The sequence below is a fragment of the Mya arenaria genome, chromosome 13 (assembly GCF_026914265.1).
Source record: "Mya arenaria isolate MELC-2E11 chromosome 13, ASM2691426v1".
NCBI classification, from domain to species: Eukaryota; Metazoa; Mollusca; class Bivalvia; order Myida; family Myidae; genus Mya; species Mya arenaria.
The window spans coordinates 57120760-57134189 of record NC_069134.1 but is presented as its reverse complement, the minus strand read 5'-3'; the positions used below and the strand labels follow the sequence as shown (position 1 = coordinate 57134189).

The window sequence follows — 13430 nt, the reverse complement described above, 5'->3', positions numbered from 1 at the left end:
TTAGTGCCACATTTTCTACCCCTGAGCATTCATCAAAATGTCAGAATATTTGTCTTATTAATAATTAGGTCAGGTTTGAATATGTTAAAAGTAGGGTCAAATTTAAGTCAACAGGCCCATGTTCAAAATGTTTGTTAAAAAAATGAGGCCACATTTTTATACTAAACTTTATGAAACTTGGTCATTCTCTTTTTATTAGAATTTTGGTTAAAATGTCCAGTCAAAAAAAAATTAAAGATCAAATCTGAGAAACTAACTCTCATGAGGGCACAATTTTCCACCGAATATTCATTTAACTTGGTCACAATGTTTGTCTCTATGAAATCTTGATTATTGTCTCCAAAATGTTTGTCATAATTGACTAAGAGTCCTTTGAGTCAAAAAATAGGTTACTAGGTCAAATGTTAAAAAAACACTTAAGCCTCATTTTCTTGTTAAACATCGGAAAAACCTTGTTAACATGCTAAAGGCCTCATTTTCCCTATGAGTATAGCATAAAAGAGCACTGGCGGTAGAGCAAACAGTGTACTTTGGTGTATCATATTAGTATTTTGGAAGGATATTTTCACATTAAAGGCTATGATGCTCCGGTTTGCAAGATAGGATTTTTTCCCACCTCAGATAAGTAGATCCAAAAATTGAACCAAGCCCACGGGAAAAGATAAAACAAGCACCCTTATGGAACTCCTTTTTAATGGTCATCACATTGTAATTACCTCCCTTGTTGAAGACTGTCATCTGTAGCATCATAGAAACCTTGTCTTGTGGCAAGAAATAATGCTTCACTCTCCTCAGAACTATTTAAAGACTGATGTGACTATTAACATAATCTGAATCACTGCACGCATATCCATGACAAACACGAATTATCACATATCGCATTTATTATCACTACGCACAAAAGAGTTCCACAAATATACATTTTTACTTAATTTTGTTTAACTGAGGTGGGTTGGGATAAACCTATGTCTCTCGGCCATGGAAGGTACTTATAGTCATGAACCTCTTGTTTGCAGGAGATAACTTTTTTTTAACTTTCAGATTGTTTTATTTTTGGCAAGGTTCCTTTTTTGTGAATTTTAAGTATCAGTATTGGTATTGGTCGATTTCGCAAAGGTAAATATTCATGACATCATTTTCTAGCATTTAAAATAATTTGTAAATTAATAGAATCTATAGGTTTAAAATTTTCAATTCTAGAATGAAAGTTAAAAGTTTAAGCAAGGGTTTCAGAAGGGCAGAGTGCAGCAAAAAAGGGACAGGTTGCTTAGGGGAAAAGGGGCACTGTATTGTATTTGGCCATGAAGACAATGAACATAATGATATTTAACAGAAAATATTAGGAATTGTGTTTAACAAATGTAATTTAAGGTTTCAACAACAAAATATGTTAAATTTTGTATACATTTCTATTTTATAACCATAGTACAAGTTTTAATGGCACGGTGAAGCACTTTTCTATAACCCTCTAGCTAAAACTGTCTTTGTTGTAGATATGGGTCTAAAATTGCAAGTTTGTGACTATTCATAAACATGGGGCATGGTACCAGCTTCACCTAAACCTTGATTAACACCAACCAGGACTATCATCTTTCTTCTTTAAACTATAAGAACAATGGATAGTCAATGTTCATGTATGTTCATGTAAACAATTTTGAGCAGTGCCAATGTAAAGTTTCGTGAATACAAGTCAAAAACATAGAACAATAACAAGACAGCAACTGTGTGGCAAGATTTAACCCAATTATCTATACCATAGTACTTCATCAATAGATTTGCACAACTACATAATCGTGTAGCGAAATTCACATTCAAGTGTCTGCTACATGCTACATCCACTCTTTAAAATAAGTGATAACTATTTCACTTGAAACCATGAGCCTGTATTCATGTATATAACATAATTTTCTCATGTCAGACAAGATATCAAAGTTAGCACATTGTTCTAACATGGACATTGGTAATTAACTGATAAAAAACTTGTCAAGTCTGAAGATCCACTTCCCACGGTTTCGCTGGTGGCAGTTTATCACTGGGTGTGGGCTCCACATTCAGGGGCTGTATGTCTAATTCCTCAGTACCAGGCAGTTTAATCCCCTTCTGAATCATTTCTACCAACTCAAGAAAGTTTTCTGGATGTTTTGGCTCCATAACTTCACCCTCAATGTCTTCCTTGTTGCTACTTGTGTCATTAGTTTTTGGTTTCGTAACATCTGCTAAACTTGTATTCTCTTCCATACATGTTTTGTAAGAAGCTGAAAACAAAGAATATGCTGTGGTATGCTTCGGCTTTCTTATGCACATAATTTATAAATATTCTACATTAATAGGCACATCTTGTGAAATTTATATTTATTTCCTGGAATAATAAAACAATTTGTAGCACTATACTCACATGATAACTACCAGAATGTATTTTCTTTCCTTGTGCATTTTATTCAAGATTTAGAAAATGTTCTCAGTTGGTTTAGTTTATTCAAGTTAATTTTTATAAGCTTGATGGTGACAAATGCTGATAGCTTATAGAATTACGCTTGAATCTGATTCCTGGGTAAGAAAAGTACTTATGTACATTTTGAGACTCTTTTAGCAAGTTCCCCTGGTGAGGATCGAACCAACAAGCTTTTGGGCAAGGTGCATACACTTGAACTACTAGACCACTCTCACCCTGATGGGAATTGAACCCACAACTTTTTGAATGAGGGACAAACACCTTAACCACTAGACCTATCTCACCCTGGTGGGGATTGAACCCACAACCTCTCAGTTGAGAGGCAGATACATTTACCACTAAACAACTCTCACCCTGGTGGGGATTGAACCCACAAACTCTTGTGTGAGGGGCAGACACCTTTACCACTAGACCTCTCTCACCCTGGTGTTGCTCAAACCCACAACCTCTTGTGTGAGAGGCAGACACTTTAACCACTAGACCACTCTCACCCTGATGGGGATTTAACCCACAACCTCTTGTGTGAGAGGCAGACACCTTAACCACTAGACCACTCTCACACTGGTGGGGATTGAACCCACAACCTCTTGGGTGAGAGGCAAACCCTTTAACCACTAGACCACTCACCAAGGTGGGGATAAAACCCAAAGCTTTATTGGTGAAAGGCAGACACCTTGACTACTAGACCACTCTCATCCTGGTAAAGATCGATCCCACAACCTCATGGGTGAGAGGTAGATACCTTAAACAACTAATCCTCTCACACCCTCACATTTGAGACATGACCAACTGCAGATTTTTTTCTCTTACCAGTTTCTTCTACATTTCTTTCATTATCCTCTAGCCATTTGCAATACTTCTGATAATCGACTGGTTCCAATTCTCTGAAAAGAAAAACAACAAATATAAAGGAAAGTGATTACATGTTTAAGTACATTCAAAATAGATTTAATATTCTTGTAGCCTGTAAAGCTAATAGAATGGATAATTGAAGGTACTATGTAAAACCATAGAGAGCTACTAAGAATTATAAAGAAGCACTGAAAAATAATATTTATGGAAACATATAACATGATATATATGTTATCAAAGTACAGGTTATTCTATTTGGTCTCCTTCCAATATATTTCAATCTATAGGTAGCTCTTATTACATGCTCATAGTGGCTTATAGCAGGGCCCAGGGTAGATTGTATGTCAGTTTATTTCCTGAGAAGACTTAATATTATTAAAGTATACATTTTATAAATATTGCCATTATAACCAGGACAAAATACAGTTTTTTAGACTGTGATTCAGTTCAGTTTTAAAAGAGTTGCTGTACTGCCAAAAAACCCAGCTACATGAACATAAAGTACCTTGAAAAAAAGAAAACTTGAGCTTTGATGAAAGACTCTTTCATTTTCTGTGGAGGAATTGCTTCTTTGACCTTTCTCCAACCATCCATAAATTTCTTGTTCTCATGGAAGTCATAATGGTACAGTTTCTCAAATAAGGCATCTGAAGTGTTGTCCTGGTTAGACACTTTGTTATCCTGAGTCAGGGTCGTGTCCCCTACAGCTGCTTTCATTATGGTGGGGTCTGACTGCATAATCTGGTAAGTGTGCTTTCTGAAAAAAATATTTTGATTTTGATTTGTTTTCTTTGTTTTTCTTTTATAGTATATTGTTGTTGATGACAGTGATTTTGATGCAGAGAAATGTATTTATGTAAAACTTTTAAATTTCCATGTAATATATCTTTCATCACCATATTACCAGTACATGATTGTTGATTGTATGAATTTTTAAGGAAAAGTTGAGGAACCAATAGTGCCAATAATTGTTTTTTCAGATTTCTAATACGGTAAATCTTTTTTAGGGATTAGAAGAATCCTGTTATGAATGTCTATTATTTTAGGTTAAAGGTACATGTACCATGTTTTGTCGTCTGTGTTGTGTATGTGCAAAAAATAATTGTCTATATCTTATAACTTTTGTAAAATACACATGAATCTAAGTTCACATGTTACCAATGATAAAACACATACAATCTACATGGTACTTTTTGTATGTATTATATTGTCAAGATGTAGAGATTCTTTCATTCATTCAGCTGTTATCAAGCTATGCATCTTGATCAAAAACCATTAAAACATATGTATTTGCTTGTTGTGCTCTAGTGCAGTGTGATGTTTACATACTGTTAGACAATAATTGTGTTTCTTTTAACAGTTGTTCATTTTACTTTAGTACTTGCTTACATCAATTCTGTTCAGCAGAGTTGTGTGGTGTTGTTTTTAAATGAATTAAAACTTAATCTGCTAAATTATTCTGCTCTTGTTATAATTAAAATAAACCCCTTGCGTGACAATATTGATATATCATGATCAGTTAATTTGTACAAGATAAAAGGTCCTGCAATCACATGTTTAGTTTGTTTACATTGTCATTTACTTCCGGGTTATCCAACAACCAATGGCAGCCACGAAGACATAACCTCGACCAATGATAAGCGTTCTTACATCTGACGGTGTTGAATAAAATATTGTTGCGTTGTAAAATCAGGTTGACATTTGTTACCCAACAAGAACTGGAAATGGGTATGCAGGTAAATTCTCCCCTTTAAATCACTTTCACCTGTGCATAACTATTTTATTAACTTTCCACTGCTTAGAGACTTCAATGTTTCCTTTAATTTCCAAAGACACTAGTGAATCACATGCACAAGGGTTTCTCACGAATGTTTTTTTACCATACATGTATATATATATAGTCTACGGATTATATAATAATGAATATAATGTAAAAAAAAATCATGAGAAAACCCTCTGATTACTATTGTCTTTAAATTCATGTTGTTTTATTTTGGACATAAAATGTCCCCATATTGTCATAACTTCAAAATCTTGATCATGTTCATACAGTACATTATGTACTTCATATAATCATTAGCCAATAATTCACGTATAAGGATTTTTTTTTAACATTTGGACATTCATTTTGTTCCCTATAAGCTACAAGTCGACTGATTCATACCAATGTAAAACATATTCTTCAACTGTAACTCCACAATATTTAACACTGCATTGTTAAATATAAAACATAAATCATTTTTAGCCATTACCTTTCTCTTATTACACTTAAACACAAATTCAGATCGAACTGTCAACAAAGCATAGCCATTTTTTAACTATCTAGCAGGTGCCCATTATCTTTCCGCTCAATATACTTAGCGCTGGGATCTGTCATTCTTGGCTAGGAAAACAACAAGTGGGATATGGACGCGTAGAGTCGCCAACACAAAAAGACTGAAGCGGCTGTTTATATGGACTAATATAATCATATAAAATAAAAATATACATGACATCATTTTATCTGATTTCATTTGTTCGGGCTGTATTCATAAAGCATCTAATTGAATGATTCAACTTACTAAAAAAAATATTTTAAATAAGTATGTTGAATTTAAGGAATGTATTCATAAAGCATCTAAGTGAAAAATTCAACTAATGGTGAATGAAATGCCATTTGTATCAGTTGAATTTGAAGAAAACTGACTGTTTTTAGACTACAATATGAAAAAAGGCAAGTAAAAGGTAAAATAATAAAAACATAAGAATAGAGTTGATGAAAAATTGAGAGAATTTCAAGAATTCATTGTTAAAAAATAAATCATTAAGTCCGGATAAACACTTATATTTCAATTTAAAAGTGTGTGTGTGTGTGTGTAAAAAATGTCCAAATATAATGCTTAATATTATTGTCAGAGTAATAACACCTTGGTCAAGTGAGAAAAACAGACCAAGGTTGGCATCCATTTACATTGCTCTTAGATTTTCTTCATATATTATCTGATTTCAGGCCATACCTTGGTCACTCTACAGAGATGATGAAACCAGGTTTTGGGTTCATATTGGCCTTGTCATCCTAGGGTTTCTTCTGTCTGTGATCACACTTATAGCACAGTGGGCCAAACCTGCACCCTATGGAAAACATGAAGGTTCAGAGGTAAGGGTATACGTTTGTGACAGTATAGCCCTGCCTCATATTCAGAGGATTTAGTTCAATTCAAACCAATAATATCAATATTTTAACTTTGCCTTTGGTGTGACACTGTGTTTTCTTCTTTTTGTTTCTATAGGCGGGCAATTGGGGACCAATGATTCCACAGCGTCTTGGACACATTTTTTCTGATGCCATTCCAGGGGTTTTAATGTTTATTTTGGTACGTTGACATTTTCTTAATGGATATAGATTGATTGCTTATTTGCCATCTGTTAATTATTGAAATATTTTTAAGAGTTTATTATGAAACAGTCACATTTACTGAATTTTTAAAATACAATAGAAATACCCAGTTAGTGTCCCCAGAGTATGATTAAAACTATTGTTGGTGTATTATAGATCTTATTAAGGGACTTGGAATAAATAATTACAGTTAAAAACATATACTTGTGTACTAAACGTAGGATTTGAAGATTTGTTCTCACTATTTTCCCCATGCATATTATTTATCCTAGCGCATTATCTACAGTAAAATTCAAAACATTATATTTGAAAAAAATCTGAAAGCTTTGTAGCAAATTTTCACTGGAAAATCAAAAATCCAAACAACAAACTTGTTATTTATATATACATATGGGTATGAATTATGAAATAGCTTTGGCACCCAAAACCTGTCAGTTATTAAAATTCACAAGAGTGCTGAGCTTCAGCGTGAGGGTATAATTTCAGTCATGTCAGGGTTGCGGCTGATGTAAAAGAAAGCTGCACTCTCACAGATATACCATTCTTACAACTTTTTTATTTTTTGTCTTGGAAAGAGCGAATTTTTGTGTAAATATCTGCAAACCCATGATATAAAAAATCAGATCGTAGATTTTCATATTTCTGTTCGAAAATGATGTTAATACTTTTATTTTTAACAGTCCGCCCTTGATTTCTTCTTTTTGTTTCTTCCATTTCAGGTGTTTTATCTCTATGGTGACAGTAGAGGAACTGTAAACTACATATTCTTAGCACTCTGGTTATGCCATTACATACATAGGTACAGGTTACTTAAATTTATGGTTTATTTAATTGAAACTCTTTTTTATACAAATATTTTTCTCAAGCATGTATTTCTAAGTATTACTTTCTCATTTCCCCACATGAAATACAAGCTTTTGAATAAACTGCAATGCCATTGAAATATAATGTATTGTAATAACAGTAAAGAAGGCTGTTTCATTAAGGGGTTTGGAAGTGGCTTTGTACCTAGAATATATATTTTAAATATTGTGCACTATTGTTAGAAATATCTAGGTATGAATTTGCTGTTAGTTTCGATGAAACAGTTAATTCAACTGTACATCGTTTAACAACCACAACAGTAGCTAGATATAGTCTAACCCGAGTAGTAGAACATTGCATTCAATACATTTAATAGTGCTGTGTAAATGCTTCTATCTTTCAGAGGCATTATCCATCCTTTAACTATGCGGTACAGAAGTGGACAGGTTGCACTGGGGTAGGTCTGGCTTTAATTGCAATTAATTGTATGTTGACGGATTCTTACGTTTTTTTTATATATTAAATCCTTCAGTTAGTGATTAGAAGAATCCCATATTTTATTTCTATCTTATTTCATTTTAGACTAGTCTGCCCATATTCATAAAGAAACTTGGTGTTCACTTTTTTTTCTATTTTTTGAAAAATGGTATTTTAAATCCCCTGTACCGTTTATTAACAGTATCAAATTGATGTACTATTTTAGACCATTTTGTGCTTTTCGTACCCATGCACTGTACAACTATTGGTAATTATGTGCTCTACACACACAAAAATGACAAAATTGCATAATGAAATATGCTTAGAACTCATGTTTAACCATAGATTGTGTTGCCTGAAAAATATTAATATCATATTTAAATTCTTAATATATTCAATCCACAGGCATCTGAATCATTGTTTGTCACTAAAATGTTGTTTAAAACCATTTTGGGTACATACAATGAGATAAACAATACATCTGAAGATATTTAGTGTCTTTCATATACAAAAAAGAAACAAGGTATGTAACTCAAACTTACCCGATTTCACGGTAGAGTCCAGTTTAATGCAAATTTCTTTACCAACATAAAAACAATCCATTTTTAAATAAGTGACATGGAAAGAAGAGTCAATTACCTTTAAAATGGTGTGCAATATGTTGGTATAACTATATTGTCTTTAGACAAACAAGCATAATTCAATGTCCAATTCTCGTGTTTTTCTTTAGTCGGAAAGAGTACAGCAAATTCAGATCGTCAATTTTCCCCGTGTAAACAGTACTAAAAACAGACCTATTGAAGTTATTTTATGCTTCAGTGTACAGATAAATTAATTCCCAAAGTACCCAAAATGGTTTTAAACAACATTTTAGTGGCAAACAATGATTCAGATGCCTGTGATTCAATCATTTTCAAGGGTTATAAAGTTCAGGATTAATCTGAAATCTGAAATCAGAATTGAAAGCTTTTAACTTCTGACTATTGTACAGAAAGATTGTTATTTGTTCGGACATTTGCATTAAAACAGTAGGAAGTACCTTAAAATGAATATACATTGTAAATGACTTTAGAAACAATTTCAATTGGGTCCCAAACCATTTACCCTGCATGGGCATGAATTCCTTATACTCAAACAGACCCCCATCTATTTGTCATGCTAAGCCGTTTAACAATTACCTATAAGAACCGCTTATTTAAAAAAATAAGATTTTGTGTTTCATTACCAATGATTTAAGTAAAATTGTTGATGTGTTTTGAACATTCTTAAAGACTATAATGGTAGAATAGAAAGATACATAACCTAATGACTGTGTTCATTAACAGCATTGTCATATTTTTTATCTAGTGCTCCAAGTAGATGATTTTTCTTTGCTCATATTCTATTATTCATTTTGCTTAATTTTCTCGTTTTCTTGACTTTTGCCAATGAGTGCCGACTGTAAATAATTCAGAATTATTCAATACATTTGCCATGCTAGCCCGATTGAAATTTAAATTCACATTGTGAATTGATGTTGTTTAAGTATAACATTTGAATATTATTTATAAAACTGTCTTTGTTGCCTTTCAGGATTACACTGGGAGGCTTCTTTCCAAACTGTTTGTTCCATTTTCTGAATGCAGATTTCATTGGCAGTGCCGTTTATGCATCAAATTATTACTAGTAAGTTCTTAGAGCTTCTGATCTTTATAACAAAACTGATGTGGATGATTTGTAAACATTAATCGATGATACATGATGAAATTCCAAGAAATTATAAGAAGTTAGTGTTAAATAATAAAATGGAGTTAATTCTGGAACAACAAGAGCTGTCACAGGAACATTACAACTCTATAAATGAAAGGAAAGGATGGACGAACAGTACAATTGCAAATGCTCCCCCATGACAAATACAGTTTTTATTCAAAACAGATGAAAGCGTTTATATTATAAGAAAACAAGCAATTTAAAATAATTAGTTATAGATTTTTTTTATAAGAAGGACTTCCCCCATTCCTCGCTCGAGCAAAATGTCAGATGCTAGAAACAGACGTTGTATATATTTCAGTGACCCTCGGTTTATATGCGGGATTGTGATTTTTGTTCTGGGGTTCGTGATTAACAGATGGGCCGACTACAAGTTGAGATCTCTCCGTCGACCCAAGACTGAAGACGGTAAAGTTATGACCTCCCTTCAAACTAATGTAGATGGTAAATATGCCAGTCTTTGAAATGACCCTCTGTAACTTAAAAATAGTATTTTGACATCAAAATCATTGACGGTCTCAAACTGTACATGATATAAATTGATTGCTCTGAGTGCTGCTTGATTTAAGATATGTCAGCGGTTGTCCAGAGAAAGTTGCATAACACACAAAGGTGATTCAGCTAGAGTGATAGGACTTAAAGGCCTAGTTTAAGGAATGTTTGGTTTGATAATCCCCTGCTGTGCATCTTCTGCTAATTGCGCTGGTGTCACAGTAGGGGCCAATTTCCTGAATATTGGTTTATTGGCTCAGGGCCATTTAGGGTCCATTTATATAATAAAACCTCCAAAACTGCACAGCAGGATACTCAGATTGGAGATCTAATAAGAAGGCACCAGGCAATTAGATTAAGATCTATACTTAGTGGTTGTGTACTATACACTGATTAAGGGGTGGGGTTACTTATAGAAGGCTTAAACTAGGTGTTTAAATGTTTACATGACTGTTATATGTTGACATATTTTAACAGTTTATGGTCAGCATTACAGAGTATTTGAACTTGCAGCGTAGTAAAATGTAATGACATAGTTAACCATCTGTATACATCCAAAGTATTTTTCTATTGAAAATTGCAGAGGTGTTCTCAATGACTCATTACTTGGAAACTACATTTTCTCACTCTGGCTTAGATTTGATGAGTTCTGCCTCTCCATCAACAAGGTTGAAACCACTCATCGTTCTTGTCATTTTCGCATGTACAATGTATATTAAAACAACATATTTCCAATCAATCTTAAGGACACCACTCAGTTGGAACATGTGAACACCATTTCCAGGAGACAGCGGCTACTTCATACCCAGGGGAGGCCTGTATGAAGTGATCTCATGTCCAAACTATTTCGGGGAATTGGTGGAGTGGCTAGGCTGGTCACTGGCCACGTGGTCTCTCGCAGGGCTGGTTTGGGCTCTCTTTGGTGCAGCGACATTTTTACCCCGATCATGGCATAATCATAACTGGTATGTGAAAGATTTATGTTTGTTTTAAAACTTTGTAAAAATAGGTCTTATTTCCTTCTTCATTGTTTATAGTTCTATTGTCCTATAATATATATACATGTTATACATTGTTCTTAAATAAAAAAATATCATGGGGGCCCATATTGATTTGCCTTCGTGTGTCATGCCGTCTGTGAATCTGTCCGTAAGTAATATACATACTTATTTCGCTCAAAGCTCCAAAACCAGTTCAGCTCGAGTCGAGAAAGCTTGTGTTGTGTACTTGCGGTTTCCTGCTACACATAGTAATACCAGAGTGATGGTCCTTGAAATAGCTAGTTGAATAAGCAAAAGATGGCATTTTACGACTTGTTGAACATATGTCGCTCATAATTGCAAAATTATTAGACATACACTCATGAGATCTTTCATGAAGGTATTTGACATTATTAAGTTGTGCTTCTAATATTTTGATGCACATTTGTGGATAATGGACAGAATAATGGCCCTTGCCTTTGTGGCATGGGGGCATTCGGGTCCTATGGACACATTTCTAGTTTATTTATAATTTTCATGAACCACCACGGACATTTGTTCATTTTTTTTATTAAAAGTATGGATATTGAGTATTATTTACACTGACTATTTATGCTGTATAATCGGAACAACCCCATCTAATTTGATTTTTTTTTGGAATTTTCCAGGTACAAGCGGCAGTTTGAAGACTATCCAAGTCAAAGAAAGGCCCTGATACCGTTCATTTACTAGGCAGAGTGCTGCAGGGCTATACTCAGGGATATTGCTTTGATAAAAATGAGTTGCCTATGAAAAATTGTTGCGGAATCTTTAGCATCTTTGAGCATTGTGACTTGTTTTGTTATGACATATTTATGAATTTTATCCATAAATATAGATTCTGGAATATGCGATTTGTAGATGACCAGATAGGGGATATAGCAAAGTTCGAACCCGAATTTGGTTTTCTGAACCCCTATATCACATTGTGGTCACCTTGTTACCCTGTTACTTATAATGTATGTTACATGTACTTGATTTGGAGTAACATTTTACTGAACCTTGGTGCTAAACACATGTTGAACTTTTCATTTGTTGATTATATGTATTTTAATGCGCTTTATTAACATGTCTGTGATAGGATTCATTATACAAATAAATTAAACATATTTTATACCTATAGTCTTCTATCTTGCCGAGTTAATGCAAGTACATCAAGCAAACATGAGTGGAAGGCACTACTGCAATTTCTCTTTAGTTTCATATGACTGACCTTTAAATCATTATTAAACTGGTATAATTCATACAATGTAGCTATGTGATGGTGGATAGCTGTTATGCGTGAAGTTTTATGTAAATCTGAAGAAAGTTCCATACCCGTAAGTCATATGTCACTTAATTGTAGTGAGGCGCGATAATCAAATAATAGAAGTCATGTATAATGAAATAATTATCAGTGTGTGCCCATTCATAATCGATTATCATCGAACGATATTATACTTAATATCTTATAAAATACACGTAAATGCTACCAGTTGTTGATGGATAACATAATATCCAAGTTGATGGTTTGCATGTACAAAAGTAGCTGACTTATTCTTCTGTCATTCCATACCTTTGAGCCAAGTAAATATTATATAAGGCACATACATTCTACAAATATGTAAATTTAGGAGCAATAATAGATTTAACAACTACAATGTAAAGTGTCATATCGTCAGCAAAAAGTCTTTTCTTTGATGTAATTCATCGACAATATCGTTTATAATTATTAGGAATACTAATGGGCCTAAAACTGAACCTTGGATAACTTAAACCGAGATGAAAACTATATCTGAAAATGTTCCTGTAAGGACAACACAATGTTTTCGTTCTGATAAGTACTTCATAAACCATGAAAGAGACACCCTGTTATACCACTTCTTTGTAACTTAAATAAAAGATCACTAAGACGGACTCTATCAAAAGCTTTGGATATATCACATAAAACTGCCCTGATTTCTTTTCCTTCATCGAGGGCTTGACAGAAAGAATGAAACACGGATACTAGCTGGTTGACAGTCGAATCTTTTGGGACAAACCAAGACTTGAAAGTCGTTATTACATTGGTTTGAGTGAAGAGTTGAAAACATGTTTATGAATAATGCGTTCAAGGTTCTTACTAAGAACGCTCATCAGGGAAATGGGTCTGTAGTGGCTGACGTCCTGGGGGCCGTACTTTTTAAAATTTGCACTGACATGAGCGAGTTTCCATTGGCGAGGGACCTTC

General features: G+C 33.8%; 2 protein-coding genes across 4 annotated transcripts; one reads left to right on the top strand and one right to left on the bottom strand.

The window, feature by feature from the left end:
* Window positions 1-737: 737 nt before the first annotated feature.
* LOC128214722 (uncharacterized) lies at window positions 738-4875 on the bottom strand. The gene is made up of 4 exons (XM_052921346.1): window positions 4694-4875; window positions 3810-4061; window positions 3263-3336; window positions 738-2255 (listed from the first exon to the last, which is right to left on the bottom strand). Exons 2-4 carry the CDS (start codon window positions 4040-4042, stop codon window positions 1984-1986), a joined length of 579 nt encoding a protein of 192 aa, XP_052777306.1. The 5' UTR covers window positions 4043-4061; window positions 4694-4875; the 3' UTR covers window positions 738-1983.
* A 118-nt stretch (window positions 4876-4993) lies between these two features.
* On the top strand, window positions 4994-12312 carry LOC128214790 (3-oxo-5-alpha-steroid 4-dehydrogenase 1-like). 3 transcript variants are annotated; one of them, XM_052921434.1, is made up of 9 exons: window positions 4994-5040; window positions 6294-6440; window positions 6574-6657; window positions 7400-7479; window positions 7888-7941; window positions 9534-9626; window positions 10012-10154; window positions 10987-11167; window positions 11851-12310. In XM_052921434.1, the coding sequence occupies exons 1-9, from the start codon at window positions 5029-5031 to the stop codon at window positions 11912-11914; spliced, it is 858 nt and encodes a 285-aa protein (XP_052777394.1). In that variant the 5' UTR covers window positions 4994-5028; the 3' UTR covers window positions 11915-12310. The 3 variants fall into 3 exon arrangements, with proteins under 3 accessions (XP_052777394.1, XP_052777395.1, XP_052777396.1); XM_052921435.1 differs by having other exon boundaries at window positions 10012-10118; window positions 11851-12308; XM_052921436.1 differs by lacking the exon at window positions 6574-6657 and having other exon boundaries at window positions 11851-12312.
* Window positions 12313-13430: the final 1118 nt, after the last annotated feature.